The 25797-nt window shown below is 43.7% G+C and overlaps 2 protein-coding genes across 3 annotated transcripts in view; one reads left to right on the top strand and one right to left on the bottom strand.

The window, feature by feature from the left end:
- LOC120297844 (zinc finger protein 665-like) overlaps positions 1-9855 on the bottom strand; it is a 45474-nt gene extending 35619 nt beyond the window's left edge. The window contains exons 1-5 of the mRNA XM_039320947.1: positions 9768-9855; positions 6018-6592; positions 4700-4823; positions 2606-2688; positions 1295-1421 (exon numbers count right to left, since the gene is read on the bottom strand). Coding sequence (XP_039176881.1) covers positions 1295-1421; positions 2606-2688; positions 4700-4823; positions 6018-6422 — 739 coding nt within the window. The 5' untranslated portion in view covers positions 6423-6592; positions 9768-9855. The remainder of the gene's footprint in view (positions 1-1294; positions 1422-2605; positions 2689-4699; positions 4824-6017; positions 6593-9767) is intronic.
- A 2811-nt stretch (positions 9856-12666) lies between these two features.
- LOC120297853 (gastrula zinc finger protein XlCGF26.1-like) lies at positions 12667-20357 on the top strand. 2 transcript variants are annotated; one of them, XM_039320960.1, is made up of 3 exons: positions 12667-12726; positions 15486-15607; positions 16857-20357. In XM_039320960.1, the coding sequence occupies exons 2-3, from the start codon at positions 15490-15492 to the stop codon at positions 18728-18730; spliced, it is 1992 nt and encodes a 663-aa protein (XP_039176894.1). In that variant the 5' UTR covers positions 12667-12726; positions 15486-15489; the 3' UTR covers positions 18731-20357. The 2 variants fall into 2 exon arrangements, with proteins under 2 accessions (XP_039176894.1, XP_039176893.1); XM_039320959.1 differs by lacking the exon at positions 12667-12726 and adding an exon at positions 12992-13075.
- The last annotated feature ends 5440 nt before the right edge of the window (positions 20358-25797 follow it).

Raw genomic sequence — 25797 nt, 5'->3', positions numbered from 1 at the left:
GTGGAGTGTGGGAAAAACAATGAAACTTTGATTTTGGGTTTTACTGATTAGATTTAGATTTGTTGTTTTGGAAATGGCTAGTTTACACTACTACGGAAAAGTAAAAAGTGGAAGTTTGATGTTAATGCTTTATTCCACTGCAACAGAGGAAATCAGAAGTCAATGCCCTTTCTTTTCTTTTTCCCTTCTTGTTTTTCTTTCCCTTTTCTCTTTTCCCTCCCCACTGTGTCCTACTGTTTGTTTGTGTTTTACTTTATAATCTAATAAAATGTTATAAATCTAAAAAAAAGGGGGGGGGTGGAGTGTCAACCTACAGCCATAAACTCCATCTTCGCAATTGGGGATTTCTGGGAATTGAAGTCCACACGACTTAAAAGTTGACAAGGTTGAAAAACAATGCTCAAACTAGGATGGAGTTAAAAGTGTTAGGGACTCGTTTCACATGCTTCCTAGCTTAATTCCAAATTCCAGATGTAAGAGATCAGAAGAAATCTCTCCACAGTGGGGTCTGCAAGATATTGCCACTGTTGTTGGAATGACAAACAATACCAGCATGACATTAGAATAAAATAGGGTAGGGTAGGGTCAGCATGACATTAGAATAAAATAGGGTAGAGTAGGGTAGGGTAGGGTAGGGTAGGGTAGGGTAGGGTAGAGTAGAATAGAATAGAATAGAATAGAATAGAATAGAATAGAATAGAACAGAATAGAATTCCCGCAACCGTTCTTTGTATGATTTAGCCTCCAGCCCCGATCATCTTTGTTGCTCTTCTCTGCACTCTTTATAGAGTCTCAACATCTTTTTTACATCGTGGTGACCGAAACTGGATGCAGTATTCCAAGTGTGGCCTTACCAAGGCATTGTAAAGTGATATTAACACTTCAAGTGATCTTGATTCTATCCCTCTGTTAATGCAGCCTAGCACTGTGTTGGCTTTTTTGGCAGCTGCAGCACACTGCTGGCTCATATTTAAGTGATGGTCCACTAGGACTACGAGATCCCTCTCACAGTTACTGTTATTGAACCAGGTGCCACCTATACTGTACCTGTGCATTTGTTTTTTCCTTGCCTAAATGTTGAGCCTTACTTCATTAGGTGAGCAAGCGATAGCATTCATATGAAGAGAAGGGATGGAGTCACATTGCAACTCTGCTTTCATCAGCCTGACTCTCTTGCAATACCCCTCCCCCTTCATCCACGGATGCTGCTGAATGTTGGGATCTCCGATGAAAACTTTCCTATGACTAACACTTTTGTCCTTGTCCATCTGCCCCATCAAGGAACACAATTTACCCAGAAAAGCCAAATTTCCACAGTTCTCCTCCATCACTTCCACATGGAGAGCTCGTTGGTCTAGATCCAGCAGTGCCCACTCCTCATCAGTGAAGTAGATTGCCACATCCTCAAAAGTCACCAGATCCTGAAGGACAAAAGGGAAGGACGTGAATTCTTTTAAAGTCTATTTTCAGGAACAGGAGGATAAAGAATTTCTGCCTACAAGAAATGCCCAACATTTCTTTCCATTGACCCTAAGTGGGGAGTGGGGGTCTGTCTGTTTCAGCCCATCCTCAGCCATATAGGCGCACTGGCCCTGAAGGCTAGATCAGTAAAGTCAGAAACAGGAGGTCAGATGGGACCATTCTAGGAAAAGTGACATGATAAGGGTGACATGATAGCAGAGTTCCAATATCTCAGGGCCTAAGGCTTCATATAGCACTAAGAGGGGAAAAACAGCAAGAGAGGGAGAGAGTAGAGTAAAGTAAGAGTAGAGTAGAGTAGAGTAGAGTAGAGTAGAGTAGAGTAGAGTAGAGTAGAGTAGAGTAGAGTAGAGTAGAGTAGAGTAGAATAACAAAGTTGGAAGGGACCTTGGAGGTCTTCTAGTCCAACCCCCTGCTTAGACAGGAAACCCTATATCATTTCAGACAAATGGTTGTCCAATTTCTTCTTAAAAACTTCCAATTTTGGAGCATTCACAACTTTTGGGGGCAAGTTGTTCCACCGATTAATTATTCTAACTGTCAGGAAATTTCTCCTTAGTTCTAGGTTGCTTCTCTTCTTGATTAGTATCCATCCGTTGCTTCTTGTCCTGCCCTCAGGTGCTTTGGAAAATAGCTTGACTCCCTCTTCTTTGTGGCAGCCCCTGAGATATTGGAACACTACTATCATGTCACCTCTAGTCCATTAAACTAGACGTACCTAATTCCAGTAACTGTTTTTATGTGTTTTAACCTCCAGTCCCCTGATCATCTTTATTGCTCTTCTCTGCACTCTTTCTAGAGTCTCAACATCTTTTTTACAGCATGGTGACCAAAACTGGATGCAGTATTCCAAGTGTGGCCTCACCAAGGCATTATAAAGTGGTATTAACACTTCACGTGATCTTGATTCTATCCCTGTGTTAATGCAAGCTAGAACTGTGTTTGCTCTTTTTGGCTGCTGCAGCACGCTGCTGGCTCACATTTAAGTGACCAAAACTGGATGCAGTATTCCAAGTGTGGCCTTACCAAGACATTGTAAAGCGGTATTCACACTTCTCATGACCTTGATTCTAGAAAGATGAGGCCTTCAAGGCCTTGCTTATCTATCCAGCAGCTATTCTCCTACCTGAAGTGGTTCTTCAAGAACTGTTTCTATTCCACTTCCACATGAGTGCAACCACGACTGTACCATTGGTGTCATTCCTTCATCTGTGAGGGACAAAAAAGGGATTTTCTCCAAATGTTAAAATCCAGCATCCTCAAATCTCCACCCATGCATCAAATCCTAGAGCCTCATTTTCCTATGACAGCCCTTAGGAAATGTATAAACAGCAACTGCATATGTCCTGTTGAGGTCTTTCAACCATCCTTGAGACAGTCTTATCTGTTTTCCAGGGTCTTTTTTCTGGACCTCCTTCAGTTTCTCCATGTCTGTCACACCTCTAGTTGTGTCCATGGTCACATACAGCACTGTGTTGATCCCAGTGAAAAAAATGGGACTGAGATTCAATACGAAGAAGATCAACCAAATGACAACAGGAACAGCAGCCCGTTTCAGAATTGGCAAATGAAGATATCAAAGTGCTGGACAGCGTCTGACTTTTACGATCAATCATCAAGAGTAAAAAAAAAAAAAAAAGTAGTCAAGAAATACGCCTCTCTTGAGGCACACATGACAAGGCCTGTATGATCATATTTTGGACATATCACGAGACACCCTCACTCTCTGGAGAAGCTCCAATGGTGGGAAAAGGGGAAAGAAAGAGAAGTGGACAACCAGCAGCAAAGTAGATTGATGGACTCAGTTGCAGAGGCAATAGGTACACTATTGGGAAACCTAAAAGACCAGATGGGGTACTAATCATGGAGAGAATCTATTTACGGGGGTCACTAAAAATCAACATTGACTTGATGGCAAATAAACAATCACTAGATTTAGGGCATGGACCATGACATTAGCAAATTTATCTGTCTTTCTGTCTATTATCGTCTGTCTGTCTCTTTCTCTCTCTCTCTCATCTATCTATCATCTATTATCTATCATCTCTATATCTATAATCTGTCTATCTATCATCTATCTATTATCTGTCTGTCTGTCTTCTATCATCCTTCTATATCTATCATCTCTATCTATCTACCATCCATCTATCTATCTGTCATGTTCTTTGAAGTAACTTCCAGGCATTGTTTAACCTAAAAAGTCTTTATTCTTTGTGTGACAGAATGTCAGCACGGCATGGATGAATGCCAAGATCTGAATTTCCTTTCCTTGCACATAACATTCCAGGCTATTCCCCTCCCCTATTTTACAGTCATAAATCACATTTTCCAATCAGCCTGAAGGGCAAAGATTCACTTCAGTTATCCAGCGCACTCCTCATCTTTCTCCTCCCCTCCCAGCATCATCTTAATTAACTCTAAAAATACCAGACAGTTCTGCATATCTTGTCAAAGCAATAATATCCAATATTAACAGCGTTGACACTATCTGTCTATCTATCTATCTATCTATCTATCTATCTATCTATCTATCTATCTCATCTATCATCCATCTATATCTATCATCTCTATCTACCATCTATCTATCATCTATCTATATCTATCATCTCTATCTACCTACCATCTATCTATCATCTATCTATCTACCTACCTACCTACCTACTTATCTATCGTCTATCTTTCTGTACTGCTCATCTTTCTCAAAGATGGAATGTTAACTGAAGACTTCCATAAACAATTTAAAGCCGTTTTATTCAAATGTGCTTTCAGTCCCCGCTGACTGACAGTAGCCAATCTTGAGTTTCTTTTTTTTTTTTTAACCTTGGCTTGTCTTTCACAATTAATTCTTGTTTTTAATATTCATCTTGTTTTTTGTGTTGGTTCGTTGTAGGCTGCCACGAGTCTTTTGGGACTAAGAAAGATTATACCAGGGGTAGGGAACCTTGGCTCTTTTATTACTCGTGGACTTCAACTCCCAGAATTCCTGAGCCAGCCATGCTGGCTCAGGAATTCTGGGAGTTGAAGTCCACGAGTCATAAAAGAGCCAAGGTTCCCTACCCCTGGGTTATACATACAGTTAGCAAAAAGAAGTGATTCAAACAGGAGTCACTGATGACACAGTGCAACTGTAAAAGACTACAGATTATAATAAATCTTCCCAGATTTCAGAGAAGGGTCAAGAAAAAGAAATTGAGAAGAAATCTGCCAAGGCAGGCCTTACCCTGCTGGGAACCGATCTGCTCGGGCTCCTCCTCCTCCACAATCCACTTGAAAAATGTTCCGGGTCTGATGCTCGAAGAGGCTTTGCCCACCTCGCTGGCCACCTTTGCACAATGTCCCTCTTCCTGGAACAGAAGAGTAGAAGGTTCCCAGGAGGAGAAAGGGACCGTGATGGACCACAATGCTTTTCTAAGGATTGTGGTTATTTGCTCTTTCCAACTACAGGTAGTCCTCGACTTACAACCATTTGTTTAGTGACCACTGGAAGTTACGACAGCACCAAAAAAAGGGGTCTTACGTTGAACTGGAAGACCTCCAAGATCCCTTACTTCTATTCTATTCTATTGTATTCTATTCTATTCTATTCTATTCTATTCTATTCTATTCTATTCTATTCTATTCTATTCTATTCTTCTGTTCTGTTCTACTCTGTTCTTATTTTATTCTACTCTACTCTACATTCTTATTTTATTCTACTCTATTCTACTGTACTGTACTCTATTATTCTATTCTGTTCTACTCTATTCTTATTTTATTCTATTCTACTCTACTCTACATTCTTAATTTATTCTACTCTATTCTATTGTTCTGTTCTACTCTATTCTTATTTTATTCTACTCTACTCTATTCTTATTCTATTCTGTTCTATTCTACTATATTATTTTATTCTATTCTCTACATTCTTATTTTATTCTATTCTATATTCTATTCTATTGTTCTGTTCTGTTCTACTCTATTCTTATTTTATTCTATTCTACTCTACTCTGCATTCTTATTTTATTCTACTCTATTCTATTCTACTCTATTCTTATTCTATTCTGTTCTGTTCTACTCTATTCTTATTTTATTCTATTCTCTACTCTACATTCTTATTTTATTCTATTCTACTCTACTCTGCATTCTTATTTTATTCTACTCTATTCTATTCTACTCTATTCTTATTCTATTCTGTTCTGTTCTACTCTATTCTTATTTTATTCTATTCTCTACTCTACATTCTTATTTTATTCTATTCTACTCTATTCTATTCTATTGTTCTGTTCTACTCTATTCTTATTTTATTCTATTCTACTCTACATTCTTATTTTATTCTATTCTATTCTGTTCTTATTCTGTTCTGTTCTGTTCTGCTCTATTCTTATTTTATTCTATTCTACTCTACTCTACATTCTTATTTTATTCGACTCCTACTCTACTTCACTTACTCTACTCTACTCTACTCTACTCTACTCTACTCTACTCTACTCTATTCTATTCTTATTCTATTCTCTTCTACATTTGTATTTGTATTTCTATTGCGCCTGGACCAGGATACTGACCTGCTGCTCTTCCTGAGTCTTTTCTTCGGCCTTACTCAGCAGGAATCCTTCAGCCAGGGCCACCGCTTGAGAACTGGACTCCGGCCCACATTCTCTAACCCAGTTCTCCATCTCGGTGGGCAGGACAGCCAGGAACTGTTCCAGGATCACCAGATCTAGGATCTCATTCTTTGTATGCCGCTCTGGCTTGAGCCACAGGAAACAAAGATCACGGAGATGATTGCATACTTCTCGGGGTCCCCAGACCTGCTGGTAGTGGAACTGCCGGAAGTGGAGGCATCGAGCATCCACGGTGTGATTGAACTCCCCTGGCATCTTCTTAGCAGCCCCGAGCGCCACCTGGTTCCCAGCATGGAGAACAGCAGAGTTCCTTTTTGCTTCTGGACCAGTCAGGTTTTGCTCCATTTTTCAATTGTTCCGGGGTAGCTCCCATCAGGAGCAAGGAGGCAACCTCTTCCCTTGCTAAGGGAAACAGGGTCTGAAGCTATAACAAACCAAAATGTCGCTCATTCTCAAAGCAGTAAAGGATCTGCATCCAATTCTGGTCACCACGATGTAAAGAAGATGTTGAGACTCTAGAAAGAGTGCAGAAAAGAGCAACAAAGATGATCAGGGGACTGGAGGCTAAAACACATAAGGAATGGTTGCTGGAATTTGATATGTCTAGTTCAGACAGGTCAAACACAAGGCCCGGGGGCCGGATGCGGCCCGCGAAGTGGTTTCATGTGGCCCGCGAAGCCATCCTGGAAACAGTGAGAGAACGGCCCCTGCTGCCTTGGCCTTGTACAATTTTGGGGTGGCCATCTTGGCACTTGCCTGGTAGACCATTCCTTGGCACTTGCCCCGGTCCCACCCCCTTCTGCCAGAGACCCTCAGATCTGTCCCACTCCTGCCCAGGCCCCCATAGGCACCCTTGACACGAATGATATAGAACTGGCCATGCCCACCCAGTAGGCCACACCCACTCCATCAACGCCCACTCAGTAGGCTGTACCCACTCTGGCCACATCCACCCAGCCCCCCAAGGGCAACCACAATGCTGATGCGGCCCTCAGTGAAATTGAGTTTGACACTCCTGGTCTAGTTTAATGAAGAGAAGGACGAGGGGGGACATGATAGCAATGTTCCAATATCTCAGGGGCTGCCCCAAAGAAGAGGGAGTCAAGCTATTCTCCAAGGCGCCTGAAGGCAGGACAAGAAGCAACGGATGGAAACTAACCAAAGGGAGAAGCAACTTAGAACTAAGGAGAAACTTCCTGACAGTGAGAACAATTAACCAGTGGAACCACCTGCCTCCAGAAATGGTGAATGCTCCAACACTGGAAGTTTTTGAAGAAGAGACTGGACAGCCATTTGTCTGAAATGGTATAGGGTTTCCTGCCTGAGCAGTTCCCTTCCAATTATGTTCTGTACTGTACTGTACTCTACTCTACTCTACTCTACTCTACTCTACTCTACTCTACTCTACTCTACTCTACTCTACTCCTCTACTTCTGGTAAGCAATCCCAGCTGGTAACTGCCGCATCTCCTCGTAGAGAAACTTTCAACCTCAAAGGGCAAATGAAGGTACCGTAGAGACAGTCACACCTGTAACAATGGAGAACAAAGCCATAATAAACCTACTTTCCCCAACTTTGGGCTTTCCAGATACGATGAACAGCGAATCTCAGACTACTGTAGGTCTAGTTCAGTGGTTCTCAACGTTTGTGTGACGGCGACCCCAGCCGCACAAACGTTCTGCGCATGGGGGGGGGCGGCGCGCATGCGCGGCCCCATGCGTGGCGCTGCCCCCATGCGCGGCCCCATGCGTGGCGCCGCCCCCATGCGTGGCGCGCATGTGCGTCGCCCCATGCGCGGTGCGCATGCGTGGCGGCGCCCCCTAAGGGGGGGAAATGGTGGATCACCTTCTTTGGCGACCCCCAAAAAATGGTCGGTCGACCCCAAATGGGGTTGCGACCCATAGGTTGAGAACCGCTGGTCTAGTTTAACAAAAAGAAGGACTAGGGATGATATGATAGCAGTGTTCCAATATCTGAATATGTATCTGAAATGGGATAGGGTTTCCGGCCTGAGCAGGGGGCTGGACTAGAAGACCTCCAAGGTACCTTCCAACTCTTCTCTTATTTATTTTATTTTTATTTATTTTATTAAAATTTATAGACCGCCCCACTCCCGCAGGACTCCGGGCGGCTAACAATAAAAACACAATATAACTTAACAAGACAAACAATACAGTAACATTCATCCAGGGGTCAGAATTTATAAACCCCAGGCCTGCCGGAAAAGCCAGGTCTTAAGCAGCTTGCGGAAAACCAACAGGGCGGGAGCGGTCCTAATCTCTGGGGGGAGCTGATTCCAAGACTTGGGCGCCATCACGGAGAAGGCCCTCCCCCGCGGCCCCGCCAAATGGCACTGCTTGGCCGACGGGACCTGAAGGAGGCCCAGCCTGTGGGATCTAACTGGACGAAGGGAACTATGAGGTAGTAGGCGGTCTCGCAAATAGCCTGGTCCTGAGCCATATATCTCTTCTCTTATTCTAGTCTACTCTACTCTATTCTACTCTACTCTACTCTACTCTACTCTACTCTATTCCACAACTCAACATGAACATCTTGTGGAAGCGATGCAGTGTCATGCCTTCTCACTTATGCCTTCGGGAACATCACCTGCCCAGAGACACCTGTGGGGCCTACCTGGAAGATGCCCTTTTAAGACCAGACTGTGTTCCCAGATGTACAGTTGGGGTGTCTCTGGAGTCCCTATGGATTTTTCCCCCCTGAATGTTATTATATTTAGTTTTGTCTGGGCAGTTATGTCCCTTTTAAGTTTTCTTTTAAATACAGGACCCAGATTGTTGGGGGCAATGTAAATATATATATACACTGCTTACTGGTGTACACCGCTTAGAGAGTGCTTGCACTTAAAGCGGTATATAAGTCTCATAAATAAATAATAAAGTTGGAAGGGGCCTTGGAGGTCATCTGGTCCAACCCCCTGCTCAGGCAGGAAACCCTACACCATTTCGGACAAGTGGCTGTCCAGTCTCTTCTTAAAAACTTCCAGCATTGGAGCATTCACCACTTCTGAAGGCAGATTGTTCCACTGGTTAATTGTTCTCACTGTCAGAAAGTTTCTCCTTAGTTCTAGGTTGCTTCTCTCCTTGATTAATTTCCATCTGTTGCTTCTTGTCCTGCCTTCAAGCGCTTTGGAAAATAGCTTCACTCCCTCTTCTTTGGGGCAGTCCCTGAGATATTGGAGCACTGCTATCATGTCCCCCCTCGTCCTTCTCTTCATTAAACTAGACATACCCAATTCCAGCAGCCGTTCCTTATATGCTTTAGCCTCCAGTCCCCTAATCATCTTTGTTGCTCTTCTCTGTACTCTGACCCCCTCCTCTTTGTGACAGCCCCTCAAATACTGGAATACTGCTATCGTGTCACCCCTAGTCCTTCTTTTCTCCAGACTGGCCATACCCAAATCCTGCAGCTTTCCAGTTCTCAATTTGAAACAGGAAGAGACTCAAGAGCTTGAGCGTGGATTGCATTTCACTTCAAAGGGTGGTGGGTGGGTGGTGGATGGGGGTGTCTTTTGGTCGTCTCTGAATCCCCCAACAGTTCCCTCCTGGGGGGGTCTCCATCCCTCCGCAGGTGTGGGACTTACCTCCATAGCTGGCTCCCTCCCCACTGCCAGCCACCACCTGACCCCACTCACCCCAGGTAGCCTTCATCCCTTCCCAGCCAGGAACTCACCAGGCATCCCAAGACAAAGACCCCTTTGCCCAAGGGGGGAGATAAGGAGGAGGGGCAGGACAGGAAAGGGCTGTTTCCCCCCCTCTCTCTCTTTCCTTCCTCCTGGCTTCTCTAGCCGTTTAGCCTCTCTCATTTTAACCCCTAAGAGGCGAGAAGGTGCAACATAAGCAGCGCAGGCTGAGTCTCATGCTTATCCCTTCCTGCTAGCCCTCCATACGTTACACAACTAAGTAAAAATAAGTAAAGATTTTAACTTAACTTGTTTGCATTCTTATCATACCTTGCCTATCTTAAGACAGGCTTAAGATACAGAAGGATCTTGACAGACTAACAAAATGAAATTCAATGGTGAAAAAAGAAAGGTGCTACATTTAGGCAAGAAAAACCAAATGTACAGGTATAGTATAGGGGGTACCTTGCTCAATAGTAGTAACTGTGAGAGGGATCTCAGAGTCCTAGTGGACAATCACTTAAATAGGAGCCAGCAGTGTGCTGCAGCTGCCAAAACAGCCAACATAGTGCTAGGCTGCATTAACTGAGGGATAGAATCAAGATCATGTGAAGTGTTAATACCATTTTACAATGCCTTGGTAAGGCCACACTTGGAATACTGCATCCAGTTTTGGTCATCACGATGTAAAAAAGATGTTGAGACTTCAGAAAGAGTGCACAGAAGAGCAACAAATATGATTAGAGGGCCTGGAGGCTAAAACATATAAAGAACGTTTGATGGAATTGGGTATGTCTAGTTTATTGAAGAGAAGGACGATGGGTGACATGATATCAGTGTTCCAATATCTCAGGGGTTGCCACAAAGAAGAGGGAGTCAAGCTATTTTCCAAAGCACCTGAAGGAAGGACAAGAAGCAATGGATGGAAACTAATCAAGGAGAGAAGCAACCTAGAACTAAAGAAAAATTTTCTGACAGCTAGAACAATTAATCAGTGGAACAACCTGCCTCCAGAAGCTGTGAATGCTCCAACACTGGAAGTTTTTAAGAAGAGACTGGATAACCATTTCTCTTGAAATGGTATAGGGTTTCCTGCCTGAGCAGGGGGTTGGACTAGAAGACCTCCAAGGTCCCTTCCAACTGTGTTATTCTGTTCTGTTCTACTCTGTTCTATTCCTACTCTACTTTCTATTCTTCTATTCCTATTCTATTCTGTCCTGTCCTGTCCTATCCTATCCTATCCTATCCTACCCTACCCTACCCTATCCTATCCTATCCATTGTGCTTCCAGGCTTCTATTCCAGGCTTCTTGGATGAGAATAGCCTGAAAGAATGCCAAGGTCATTAATGCAGGTGCTCGATGGAGAAGTTGACTATTTCCATAACAAGAAGAAGTATTACTATTGGACAATGTCAACACCAAGTGGGTGGAGGCAAGGGAATCTATTGTTTAACTAAGCAAGCCTTCAAGCGGGAAAACCAGAGCTGGTTTCGCTTCTTCTGTGCCAATGTAATTTTTCTGTAAAATATTATACTCTTGATAAAATCATGTCCCAGGAATTCCTTTTTCTGGAAATGCCAACTGGACAATTGACATTACTTTAGAAATGAAGGCCCTGTCAGAAGAATAATTTCAAGTTCCAGCTTACGCAGGAATAAGTAAAATGAAATCCAGACAGCTGTGAGGAAAGGAGATTTATTCCCCACAGCAAAGAGATTTGCCTTTGGGGAGCAGCTGCCAAGAAAATGGAGGACAGAGACATTGTTTTATAAGGGGAGCTTATCCTGGGTGTGTGGAAGTGTCCTAGGTGCCGATTCTAGGGTGACACTTGAGGGGCATGGGGGTGTGTACATGTTGACCCCAGAGAAGGGGTTATTAAAAATAAGTGACATGGACTAAGTCTCTTCGTTTGAATTGTGGGTGTTATCATTGTGTTTACATTGTGTTGAGTTTTGGGTGTTTGCTTGTGTGTGTTTACAATTTGAAATAAGTGTTTAATTGATTTTTATGATTTCAGAGGCTGTAAATCACTAACTTTGTGGAGACCTGACCTAAGTCAATTAACGTATGATTCCTTTTACAGTATTTATAACACAGTTATAACATTTATATACTTCCCGTAGTCCCCAAAGGGCTGGTTAGAATCCAATGACGCCTTTTATCTCTTCTTACAGGAGAGAGCCCCTCTGAAGTCAATTAGGCTTATAACTTATGATTATATTACTTTGTTGCTTATACGTACAGTGACAGCTTATACCCCAAAGAGATATTCGCTGTGTGTCCAGTCACATTTGGCCAATAAAGCTATTCTATTCTATATTCTATTCTATTCTTATTCTACTCTATTCTATTTTTATTCTATTCTTATTCTGTTTCTATTCTAGTCTAGTCTAATTCTATTCTATTCCATTTTATTCTCTATTCTATTTCTATTCCATTCTTCCTTCTATCCTTTCTCTATTCTATTCTATTCTATTCTATTCTAGTGTAGTGTAGTATAGTGTGTTGTTGTTGTTGTTAATTGCGAAGTCGTGTCCGACCCATGGACAACATTCCTCCAGGTCTTCCTGTCCTCTACTATCTTCTGGAGTCCATTTAAGTATAGTATAGTGTAGTGTAGTCTAATTCTACACTAATTCTATTCCATTTTATATCTATTCTGTTTCTATTCTGTTGTGTTGTTTTATTCTATTCTGTTCTATTCTATTTCTATTATATATTTCTATTATATTATATTTCTATTCTATCCTATTTCTATCCTATTCTACTCTACTCTACTCTACTCTACTCCACTCCATTCCATTCTATTTCTGTTCTATCCTTATCCTATCCTATCCTATCCTATCCTATCCTATTCTATTCCATCTCGTTTTGCCAATCGCTAGATTGCATTGTACAATACGCAAATTCAGTCCTTCCCCTTTTTCGTGCGGGAAATACAGCAGAGATGCCCACTGGCGATCCTTTTTCCAGCTCCCGAATTTTCAGGCTACAGAATTTCATTTAGGGTTTGTTTGCTTTTTTAATTTAGGTTTTGTTTGTGGCGCGCGGGGGGGGCGGGCGGAGTTTCTTCGTCAGCCAAGGGGCAAAATCGCTGCTTTAAACCTTGCGCGCCCCCACCATGTCCAACCTGACCCCCCCTCTTCCTCCGTTGCTAGCTCTCCTCCAAGGGTTAAAGAGAGTAAACGAAGAGTCCTAGAAAGGCATTGGGGGGGGGGGGAGAGACAGGGAAAAGCCATTTCCGGCTGTACCCTCCTCCTCCCCCCCCCCACTCACCCCCACCCCGGCTTTGCTTTTCTATGGAAGCTGAGCATTCTGGAGAGTAGCGATTCAGAAGCGCAGCTGTCCCCGTAGCTGGTAAGTTGCGGGGCCATTGGGCTTGGCTGGAGGAGGGAAGGCAGAAGGGAGTTTGCAATGGACAAGTCCAGCCAGCCCAGAGAAGGGTGAGCAAGCAAAGGCAAGGAGGCGAAGGGGGGGGGGAAGAGTCCACGCCCCCCTCCCCACGCCTTTTGCAATAAATACATCCCACGCTCCTCCTCCTTTCTGCAAAGTTACTCTAGGTGTCTGACTAGGGATTTTCCTAGCAAGATGCTGGCTGGGCTTTGCACCTTTTAAAATGAAGGAGGCATTTGCATCCCCCCCCCCCAGAGTCAGCCCAAAATGTTTGCTTTCAAGACTGCAACTGAGCTCATAAACCTTTTATATTAGGGTGCAGAGATGAGCAACAAAAATGATTAGGTGACTGGAGGCTAAAACATATACAGTAAAGGACTGTTGTTGGAATTGGGTATGTCTAGTTCAGTGGTGGCGAACCTATGGCACGGGTGCCAGAGGTGGCACTCAGAGTCCACGTCTGGGGGCACACATGCTGTCATCCAGTCTTAGGCCCTCATCTGGGTTTTATAAAACCTTTTCGCTTCAGGCCTCCGTCGCTGTGTGCCAAAAAAAAAAAAAAAGGTTCAATCAGTCAATTTCAACTTCTTGTGAGGAAAAAAAAAGATCTTGCAAAGTTGGAATTGATTGATTGAACTTTTTAGTCCCACCCAGACTGCCGTTACTACTGCAGCCACGCCCACCCAATGGGCCACACCCACCCAATGGGCCACACCCACCCGGCACCGGATGATGCCTAAGTGGGTTTTGCGTTGCAGTTTGGGCACTCAGACTCTAAAAGGTTCGCCATCACTGGTCTAGTTTAATGAAAAGAAGGATTGTCGGGTGAAATGAGAACACTGTTCCAATATCTCAGGGGTTGCCACAATGAAGAGGGAGTTAAGTTATTCTCCAGAGCACCTGAGGGCAGGACAAGAAGCAATGGATGGAAACTAAGGAGAGAAGCAACCTAGAGCTTAAGGAGAAATTTCCTGGCAGTCAGAAGAATTAGTGGAATAGCTTGCCTCCAGAAGCTGTGGGTACTCCAATGCTGAAAGTTCTTAAAAAGAGACTGGACAAATCTTTGTCTGAAATGGTATATAGGGTTTCCTTCCTGAGCAGGGGGTTGGACTAGAAGACCTCCAAGGTCCCTTCCAACTCTGTTATTCTATTCAATTAGAGTCAGGAGTGCCCAGATTTTGTTTGAAAGCCTGCCTGAAGGGGGGAAAGAAGTTTTTAGAAGTTGCTGACATATAGGCATCTAGCTTAGTTCAAAGGGCCAAACAGGGTTGGTTCTTTTTAGTGCAGTGGTTCTCAACCTTTTTAATGCCGCAACCCCCAACCGGTCGTAAGTCAAGGACTACTCAACCGGTCGTATGTTGAGGACTACTCAACTGGTGCGGCACTGTTTGCAGAATGGGACTTTTGGCGGGCTCAGCAGGGCAGAGACAGCCTGGACAATTCCTATTGGCTTTTGAAAGCCAATAGAATTAGACTCTATTTATTTATTTATTTATGAGACTTATATACCGCTTTAAGTGCAAGCACTCTCTAAGCGGTGTACACCAGTAAGCAATGTATATATATATTTACATTGCCCCCAACAATCTGGGTCCTCATTTTACCTACCTCGGAAGGATGGAAGGCTGAGTCAACCTTGAGCCGGTGAGATTTGAACCGCTGGCCTGCTGAACACAGTCAGCTAAAGTGGCCTGCAGTACTTCACTCTAACTGCTGCGCCACCTCGACTCTATTCAAGAGAGTCTATTCTATTGGCTTTCAAAAACCAATAGAATAAAAGGGAGTAGCACAGCTAAGGAAAAGGGGAAAAAAATGGTGGACTGCGTTGTTTGGCGACCCCCGTGAAATGGTCGCTCGACCCCAAATGGGGTCCTGACCCACAGGTTGAGAACCACTGTTTTAGTACTCTGACAGGAGATCACCAAAAAAATGCAGATCTGTAAGATGGACTACTAGAAAATCCAAAAATATCCAGGAAAAAAGGCAAGGGCAAAATTCTCTGTGTTGTTGCCAATATAACTGCATGTGGATTTATTCAGTGTCTACCCACCTTCTGGATATATATGCATTCAAGATATATCGAAGTGTCTGTTCAATCACTAGGAGTCAAACTCAACCAGTTTTTAATAAAAAAGGTGCCATCACATCCATCTTAATTCCTTAGGACTACATGGATAAATGCTTGCCAACTTGATCCATCTTGATTAAATAACTGTAGCTTCTCTAAGGACAAGCCTGATTTTTTTATTATTATTCTCTTCATACACCTTATTTGCAGATTCTTTTGATTTCTTTTCAGATATATTGCTTAGTGAGTGATCTCTTCATTCCAGATGCCCAATTCACTTTCTTTTTATGTTTCCAAAAATTACAGGAACATGGAAGCTTCTGCAGTGGACAAATTCCAAAAAGAAGGCCTTGTATCACAGGAAAGTCACATAGCTTCAGCTGGAAGGACCTACAACAGTATGCCCTTCCAGAATGTGGCTGAGGAACGTAAGCATTCTGAGTGGGAGAGAAAAAGCAGGAGAAAAAAAAAGGATAGCAATGCCAGAGGGACAAGAAAAATAATCATAATATAATAAGAACATGCTGGATCAGACTTTTAGCTTATCTAGTCTGGCAATCTATTCTCACACAACCAATTGCACAAGGAAGCCCATTGGTCTCCCTGCATATGGCCTACAGAGGTAGTCACACTGTCATCACAACTAATAGTCATGGATTCCCATGGCTTCCATAACTTGGCTCGCCTCTTGTTTGAAGCCAGACAACTGGATAGGCAGCACCACAGCACATTTTGTGGTAGCAAATTTGAATTGTTGAATTCAAAGTTGAATTATGTGCTGTGTTAAAAAAAATATTTCTGGTTGTTTGTTACGATTCTCTCAAGATTCAATTTCATTGGGTGACCTCTGGTTCTAGTACTCTGGAGAGGAGAAAATGTTTGCTTTTTTTACAGGGGACATACACTGTGTTGACACCTTGATTGAAGTGGAAGATTATCTGTCTGTCTGTCTACCTACCTACCTACCTACCTACCTACTTACCTATGTTCTATTACAGTGATGGTGAACCTTTTAGAGACCGAGTGCCCAAACTGCAACTCAAAACCCACTTATGCATCGTCGGGTGCTGGGTGGGTGTGGCCCATTGGGTGGGCGTGGCTACAATGGTAACAGCAGACTGGGTGGGACTAAAAAGTTCAATCAATCAATTCCAACTTTGCAAGATCTTTTTTTTTTCCCAAGAGAACTTGAAATTGACTGATTGATTGAACCTTTTTTTTTTTTTTTGTACACGGCGGCAGAGGCCTAAAGCAGTGTTTCTCAATCTTGACAATTTTAAGGCATGTGGACTTCAACTCCCAGAATTCCACAGCCAGCATTGCTGGCTGTGGAATTCTGGGAGTTGAAGTCCACATGCCTTAAAATTGTCAAGGTTGAGAAACACTGGTTGAGCCAATTTCATGTCCAGGAACCAGGGCTTCGGTAGAACAACTGGGTTGTTTGTAGAGAAATTGTTTGAGAGAATATGCTTTCAAGGAAACTAATCAGGCCAGAAGCTGAGATGGAGTTTTTGCTGAGCAAATGCTAACACACGTCTATATTAATTAATTGGATAGGATGTTGTTTCTTTAAATCTTTTTTCCAGGCAGCATACAGAGTTAGTTATCTGGTTTCAGTAACTGATTGTGCTCATTCCTCAACTGGACTTTGACTTCCATAATTTCTCTTAATTTCAGATGGGCAGGTGTGGATCAGAAGAAATGTAAGAGGGGTGTCACAGCCTGCATTGGAGGACAGTTACATGTGCCAAGACGTAGAAGAAAATTTTGGAAATTCAGGGGGAATGAAGGAAAAAAGAAACCTAATTGGTGGAAGAAAGGAATCTTTTGCTAATTTGGACATTGGTTTCCATGAAATTTCAGTCCGCCCAAATATTCCGAAAGAAGATAAAAACCAGAAAGTTGGGATGAAACCTCAGATACGAACATGCACAGAAAGTTGGGATGAAACCTCAGATACGAACATGCACTGGAAAACCCACCCAGGAGAGAAGACGTTTAAATGTCTCGAATGTGCGAAGAGATTTAACAGGAGCTCCGAACTGATTAAGCATAAAAGAGTTCACACTGGAGAGAAACCCTACGAATGCCCCGAGTGTGGAAAGAGCTTCAGTCAAAGCAGAAACCTTACTTCCCATCAAAGGACCCACACAGGAGAGAAACCTTACAAATGTGTGGAGTGTGGAAAGTGTTTCGGTAACAGCGGCGTTCTCGCTTCCCATCACAGAAGCCACACCGGAGAGAAACCCTATAAATGTGTAGAGTGCGGCAAGTGCTTCAGTCAAAGTGGCATTCTCACGGCACACCAAGCGATGCACGCTGGGCAGAAGCCCTTCCCGTGCCTGGAGTGCGGGAAGAGGTTTCGCCAGCTGATACACCTCACCTCTCACAAGAGGATTCACACGGGAGAGAAACCGTTCCAGTGCCTAGAGTGCGGGAAGAGTTTCCGCCAGCACATACACCTGACTTCTCATAAAAGAACCCACACGGGAGAGAAGCCGTTTCAGTGCCGAGAGTGCGGGAAGAGTTTCAGCCAGAGTTCGCACCTGATTCGGCACGAAAGGACCCACACGGGAGAGAAACCGTTTAAATGCCTCTTGTGCGAAAAGAACTTCAGCCACAGCTCCGAACTGGTTCGACACGAAAGAACTCACACAGGGGAGAAGCCGTTTAAATGTCCGGAATGCGAGAAGAGTTTTAGCCGCAGTTCCGAACTTATTCGACATAAAAGAATCCACACTGGGGAGAAGCCCTACAAATGCCTGGAGTGTCACAAGAGCTTCATCGACAGCACCAACCTTCTTAGGCATCAGATAAGCCACACGGGGGAGAAACCCTACAAATGCCCGGAATGCGGGAAATGCTTCAGTCAGAGCAGAAGCCTGATGGCGCATCGGCGGATTCACACCGGCGAGAAGCCCTTTAAGTGCCAGGAGTGTGGGAAATGCTTTAGCCAGAGCGGGATCCTCACGGCACATCAAGGCATGCATACGGGACAGAAACCCTTTAAGTGCCTGGAGTGCGGAAAGAGGTTCCGTCAGCACATCCACCTCACCTCCCACCGAAGAATCCACACGGGCGAGAAGCCATTTAAATGCCCAGAGTGCGGAAGGAGCTTCCGTCAGCACATCCACCTCACCTCCCACAAAAGGATTCACACCGGGGAGAAACCTTTCAAATGCCAGGAGTGCGGCAAAAGTTTTAGTCACAACTCCATCCTTATTTCTCACGTGAGAACCCACACCGGAGACAAGCCTTTCACGTGCACGGAGTGTGGAAAGAGCTTCACCTGGAGCACCCTCCTGATTAGACACGAACGGACCCACACAGGGGAGAAACCTTTTAAGTGCCCCCAGTGTGGCAAAGGCTTTAGCGAGAGCTCGCTTCTTAATAAGCACCAGAGGCGTCACGCTGGGGAAAAACCATTCAGATGTCTGGAGTGCGGGAAGCACTTTTTTTCTAGTACGCTACTTATTCGACACCAGAGGATTCACGCGGGGGAGAAACCGCTGAATATTTGGAGGGTGGAAAATGGATCAGAAACGGTTTGAGGCAAAAGAATTTTGAAGAGGAGAAAATTCTTAGCCATTTGCAATAGTGGCGAGTATCTGTAGGATGAGGGTGAAGGTTCGTTCTCCAAGCTTGTGGGTTGGTTTCCGAACGTTTCATTACCAGGCTAGGTAACATCTTTGTTGTTTAAAAATATAAATTATTGCAGCCTTTTTCTAATTTTGTTCTTGTGATAACACAGGAGCATAAACATCTGAAGAACTGTGGTTTAATATACAATATGAAACAACAACATTCAGGGAGCATACAGAATACAAGATAGTCAGTTATATTCAAACGGTTGAAGTGAGCTAAAGATTCCAACTGCCATTTCCCTCAGACAGTCTCTTAAAGGGATACTACCCCAGAATACTCTGCTGACTCATTCTCTATATATATCACTTCTGCCAGTCAGCTACTAAATCATAATGACCTTGACAATCTTCTTTAGTGGACTTTAGAGGATGCCAGTATTCTCCAGTGTTCACAAGACCCTCACTTGACACACCCACACCTGAAGCCCTTATAAGCGGAAAAACACTGACACCAACATCTCCTAAAGATCTTACCTAGCCTGGTAATGAAACGTTCAGAAAACAACTCACAAGCTTGGAGAATGAACTTTCAATCTCCAGTATTTATATGCCGTGGTGGCATTCAGCAGCATTTAGGGGATGTCAGTGTCAAATGAGGGTCTTGTGATGGGTCAGGTGTGAGTCATCAGTGAGAGGCTTGTGATGGGTCTTGTGATGGGAGATTATATCAGGTTAGGATCATTCGGAGGAGAACTGCTAGTGGGGAGGGGCTTGTGTGACCCATCACAAGACGACCCTCACTCGGCACTCCCACACCTGAAGCCCTTATAAACAGTAGAGCGCTGACACAGATGTCCCCTAAACACCACTGAGGATGTTATCTAGCCTGGTAACGAAATGTTCGGAAAACAACCCACAAGCTCGGAGAACGAATCTTCACCCTCATTCTTGCCGTGATCAGAATGGGACAAAAGGTGGTCATGTCCTAAATCCAGCAATTATTTACCAGAAATTTGCAGAGCAAGGAACCATATTTTTCATGGAATAAGAGTTTTTGTCTCAGCCCTGTATCAGTTCTCATCAGGAAATTCCAAGAGGCAATGTGAAGCAGAAGTGCACAAAAGAAGGCAGGGTAGCAATATATTTCTAGGAAACGAAAACTATCATGAATCTGTTGTCTAGGTCAGTGATGGCAAACCTTTTAGAGACCCAGGGCCCAAACTACAATCCAAAATCCACTTATTTATCACCGGGTGCTGGGTGGGCGTGGCCACAATGGTAATGGGAGACTGGGTAGGCGGGGCCAGGGTGGCAGGGGCCAGTCCCTTATCTCTGGGACACGGCACACGTGCCCACAGAGAGAGCTCTGAGTGCCGCCTCTGGCACGCGTACCATAGGTTCGCCACCACTGGTCTAGGTGCTCTTGGCTTCCTTTGAAGAGTTACATTGAAGAAACTCACTAATTTAACTCCTATGGTTTAAAAATGTTTCTTGGTCACTTCAGCTAAGATTCTCTAGGTCAGGGGTCCCCAAACCCCAGTCCGTGGACCAGTACCAGGCTGCAGCATGCCAGCAATGGGCTGCACAAACAAGCAAAGCCCCATCCGCGGGATGTAGGCAACACAAAAACCACACACCCCCAGGTCTGCGGAAAAACCTCTCCGCGGAACCCATCCCTGGTGCCCAAAAAGTTGGGAGCCTCTGTTCTAGGTTAGTATTTCTCAATCTTAGCAACTTTAAGATGTCTGGATTCCAGCTCCCGGAATTAGCCAAGCTATGTTTTCTGGGGAATTCTGGGAGCTGGACTCCAAACATCTTAAAGTTGATCAAGTGAACATGTGTGACTCAACACTTTTATGCGCTGCTTCTCCTTGTATGGAAGTCCTTCCTTGGCATTTATGTTTATTTTCCTATTTGTAAAATTCATTTGTGAATGTATCAGGCAATACTCAAGGGCCTAGTTGCTGTTCATGTCCTAAAGTTTAATACAGTGGGGGGGAAATGTTCATTTGTCAAAACAAAAGGACCACTATGTTCAATATAACCTGAACTTTTTCTACGTAAGAGATGATGTATATTGCATGCTTAAGTGTTGTGAGGAATGTTCATAAGCTAAATCCCAGATAGGTAAGGCTTAAACATAGGTTTGGGGGTTGGGGGTGCACTAATGGAGAAGTCATGAGAACCTCTGTCATAATGACAACAAATACGAAAAAAGGGAAACTATTGTCATGGGAGCACAAGTAAGAAAGAGACAGCCATTCTGGCCGTCATCTAGGTCATGGTTGTCCCAAAGATGCTTTTTCAGGAGGCAACTGGACTTTCTTGTTTTTCTTTGAAGATGTTTCACCTCTCATCCCAGAAGCTTCTTCAGCTCTGACTGGATGATAGGGAATAGAAGGATTTATACTCCTTGCAGACAGCTGGTCATTTGCATTCTTTTAGAGTCATTGAGGCTACCTGGAGGTTTATCTGTGTCCTCAACCCATTTGCACACTCAGGTGAGGACACAAATTTCCAAGTGGCCTCAACGACTCTCTAAAACAGGGGTCCCCAACCCCCAATCCATGGACCGGCACCAGTTCGTAGCATGCCAACAACTGGGCTGCACAAACAAGCAAAGCCCCATCCACGGGGTGCAGGCAGTACACAAAACCACATCACCTTTTTCCATGGCACCAGTCCCTGTTGCCCAAAAGGTTGGGAACCTCTGCTCTTGTTGTTGTTAATTGCGAAGTCAGGTCCGACCCATCGCAACTCCATGGACAACGTTCCTCCACGCCTTCCTGTCCTCTACCATCTTCTGGAGTCCATTTAAGCTCACGCCTACTGCTTCAGTGACTCCATCCAGCCACCTCATTCTCTGTCATCCCCTTCTTCTGTTGCCCTCCATTTTTTCCAGCATTAGGCCCTTCTCCAGTGAGTTCTTCCTTCTCATTAGGTGGCCAAAGTATTTGAGTTTCAACTTCAGGATCTGGCCTTCTAAAGAGCAGTCGGGGTTGATCTCTGCTCTAAAAGAATGCAAATAACCAATCTATCTCTCTTGGTGCTGATCATCCTCTTTTTCATTTTCCTTCCACTTTTCCTAGCATTAAAGCCTTCTCCAAAGAGCTAGGCGTCCAAAGTAGGATAATTTGAGTGTGGTTGTTGTGTCTTGAGTGAGAACTTTGGGTTGATTTGTTCAACAATCCATTGTTTTCTTTTTCTCGGCTGTCTATGGTGAATTTTCAGAGTCTTCTTCAGCACCAAAGTTCAAAGTACCGTATTTTCCGGCGTATAAGACGACTTTCTAAAGCATGCAAATCGGCTCTGAAGTTGGGGGTCGTCTTATACGCCGAGTCATCTTATATGCTGGAAAATACAGTACTCTTTCCCTGTTGCTTTTCCAAAGTTGAACGTTTGCTGTCAACAAAGTATTACAGGGGATACTATTAGTTACACTATTTTGATCATTGTAGCTATGGAGACATCACAACATCTGATGACTTCATAAACAAGTCCATATTGTTTGTTCAGTGGATTATACGCTGGTGATCTCCCATTCAAAAGCTGGTCTGACCTGTTTAAGCAAAGCCAGGTAGATACCACCCTCAAAAGCTTCTCAAGCTCCTGCCTCCTTTTTTGACAATCCGTAGAAACACAGGGTAATATGGACATCTGCAAAGGCCATCCAGGTTGCTTCCATTCATGCCAAGATACTCTGAGCATGATAATCTTAGGTCAGATTTTTCAATTTAAGATGGATTGGATATAATTCCCAGCTAACATGGCCAAAGATGGAAAAGACTGATGATTGCTTCCCTTTCTTATCTTAGCTCACGTTACACTCATCGGTTCTTTCCTGTTCTACCTAAACCAGGGGTAGGCAGCCTTGGCTCTTTTATGACTCGTGGACTTCAACTCCCAGAATTCCTGAGCCAGCATGGCTCAGCTTGGAAACCTCTCCCTTTCCCCTCAGCATGGCTGGCTCAGGAATTCTGGGAGTTGAAGTCCACGAGTCATAAAAGAGCCAAGGTGGCCTATCCCTGCCCAATTGCCTGAATTTTGATCATGTGACCATGAGGAAAAAATATTTAAATATTTAAACCAGGGATCTTCAAACTTGGCCCCCTCATGACTCGTGGACTTCAACTCCCAGAATTCCTGAGCCAACATGGCTCAGCTTGGAAACCTCTCCCTTTCCCCTCAGCATGGCTGGCTCAGGAATTCTGGGAGTTGAAGTCCACGAGTCATAAAAGAGCCAAGGTGGCCTACCCCTGCCCTAAACCAAGAATTCCCCTGAACAATTTCACAAATAAAGGGAGACTAAATGAATTTTGGTCTGATGAGTACCTCAGAAAATTCAATATTTCTATTTCAGTAGAGAAAACAAGCCAATTTTATTCGATTTAATGAGAAATGGGCTAGCTAGGAGGGGCACAAATCTTGAGTTGTTCTTGCCAAAATGAGTCCCAACTCATTTTCTCTCTGGCATCCCCCATGCCCTTTTGTGACACCCTCTACCTTTTGCTTGAGGTAAGCCAGGTCAGGAAATACATACCAGAAAAATTTTATTGAGCAAAGGTTATAATAACAGAATTTTGAAAACTTGGCAGTTTCCCCTTCCCTTCCTTCTCTTTTATACCAAAAATAGTCCAGATGGGCCAGTCTTGAGTTTCTTCCTCATGGTGTCTTGTTTTCCAAGGCTGAGCTGATGTTTTTCAACAGCTCTGCATATTTTCTCCAAAGTCAACTTTGTGTTATCTACACTTTTTCCATCTCCCTCCTGTGCAGTGTCTTAGCACAGATCAATGGTCTGAACTGACGATGGCAGATGTCTTTGGCATTACATTAAACCAGGGGGAGGCAACTTGGGTTCTTTTAAGACTCGTGGACTTCAACTCCCAGAATTCCTGAGCCAGCATGGCTCAGCATGGAAACCTCTCCATTTCTCCTCAGCATGTGTAAGGACCCACCCCACTTTGCATCTTAAGAAGACAGAACTCTTGGAATAATTCTTCCAACAGGAATCCTTTATTAAGAGAAGTGGTTGCAGGCATGCTAGACAGGACTTGGGGTTCAAGCTCTTCCATTCAAGGTTTTTAGGGGTTCCCCAGTAGTCCCACCCAATCAACCCCCCTTCCAGTGATAGTTTCAAGTATCACAATTCCACCCCTTTTCTTCTTTCTTCCGTCTGGATGGAGACTTCAGATAACTACATGAAAGGCAAATACTCTCCTTTGGTATGCTAACACTTCGAGGTTACAATACACACACATTCAACATTCAGCCCTTTGAAGTGTACTGAAGGAAGTGAGGGCCATAAAGCCCCTTTGTTCTCCCCCTTCTCTCCCTCTTATGGCAGAATCCAGAGATGGCAGAATTGGGAGTTTCTATATTTGATAATTAAAGATGAAATATAATTGGATTCTGACAGCATGGCTGGCTCAGGAATTCTGGGAGTTGAAGTCCACGAGTCATAAAAGAGCCAAGGTTGCCTATTCCTGGATTTAACCAAGACTCTGTGTAATATTGTTAACTGCTTGGCATACTCTTTATACATTTTAAAATCCGTAAATTGTTTCCAAGACCAAAATTTAAATATGATCTGCCTTCTGCACTTTGAAAAAATAATGATTAAGGTCGAAATAGGAAACTAGGCAGTCCTTGACTTAACAATCATCCACTGAATGATCAACAGCACTGGAAAAAAAAAGATTTACAAATGAGTGTTCTTGTACTTAAGTCCATGGTCATGTGATCAAAATGGAGGTGCTTGGCAACTGACATGTCTGTATACAATTGGAAGAACCTTCAGTCACATGATTGCCTTCCCAGGGGACTTCCAACAAGCAAAGTCAATGGAAGAAGCTGGATTTGCTTAATAACCATCGCAAAAATGTTGCAAAAGTGGGTGAGACTTAAGGACTGCTTCACTTAGTGCAGAGGTTCCGATCCCAATTGTGGTCATAAATCAAGGACTACGTGCAACTGCAATCAAAGTCCACACCTTGAATTGTTAGAGATAAAATTCAAGGCAATGCATAGAATATCATTGCCGTGATGGCACAGTGGTTAGAATGCGGTATTGCAGGCTAACTCTGCTGACTGCCAGCAGTTTGGCAGTTCGATCCTGACTGGCTCAAGGTTGATTCAGCCTTCCATCTTTCCGAGGTCAGTAAAATGAGGGCCCAAATTGTTGGGGGCGAGAGGCTGACTCTAAACCACTTAGAGAGGGCTGTAAAGCACTGTGAAGTGGTACATAAGTCTAAGTGTTATTGCTATTGCACCCCCATGTCACATTGGCCCCAACCCTGTTGGCCTTTAAGAAGTCTCTAAGGATATGGGTGTGAAGAGCCTGCACAGTGACTGCGTTGTGAAGTATGGTTGGCATCATTCTGTGCTTTTATGTTTGCAATTTATTGCTTGAATTGTTTTTATTTATATATGTTTGTTTTTTGCTGTTTTATACTTGTAAGCTGCTCAGACTCACACCAGTGAGATGGGTGGCTGCATAAATTTAAATAAATAAAGCAGGCATGTGACGGAATGTAATAAAGATTTGTGTTATAGATGACTTTCACCACTATTTCTGACTTTCATACTGATGTGGGCATTCGAAGCTTTGTATATTCCTGACTTAGTTTAATAAAACTTAATTCTTTAATGTAGAAAGTAAATGAAGAAAGTAAAATCTTGTTGTACTAAACACAGGAGAAAAGGATGCTGCTTCTGATTAATCTATAGTCACATGATGTCAGGGGTTTTGGATGCAGAACTGTATACTTGGACTGTCCAATGCATTTAAGACAACATGGAGCATGTTATATGTTCACCTAGAGAATTGTGCGTATTTAATCCAAGCAAGAGGTAAAACTGCCCCTGAAAAAATTGGAATGGAATGGAATGGAATGGAATAGAATAGAATAGAATAAACAGAGATGGAAGGAACATTGGAGGTCTTCTAGTCCAACCCCCTGCTCAGGCAGGAAACCCTATACCATTTCAGACAAATGGGGGTTGGACTAGATGACCTCCAAGGTCCCTTCCAACTT

This window comes from Crotalus tigris, unplaced genomic scaffold (genome assembly GCF_016545835.1).
Source record: "Crotalus tigris isolate CLP2741 ecotype Arizona unplaced genomic scaffold, ASM1654583v1 scf7180000023714.847513, whole genome shotgun sequence".
Taxonomy (NCBI): Eukaryota; Metazoa; Chordata; class Lepidosauria; order Squamata; family Viperidae; genus Crotalus; species Crotalus tigris.
The sequence above is the reverse complement of the archived record's forward strand: the minus strand, read 5'-3'. Positions and strand labels throughout refer to the sequence as shown.

What these genes read in the sequence shown, in the direction of transcription:
- LOC120297853 (XM_039320960.1), top strand. Translation starts at nt 15,490, where the DNA reads ATGGAAGCTTCTGCAGTGGACAAATTCCAAAAAGAAGGCCTTGTATCA. An exon ending in CCAGAATGTGGCTGAGGAAC is followed by an intron (nt 15,608 to 16,856) that starts GTAAGCATTCTG and finishes TCTTAATTTCAG; the next exon opens with ATGGGCAGGTGTGGATCAGA.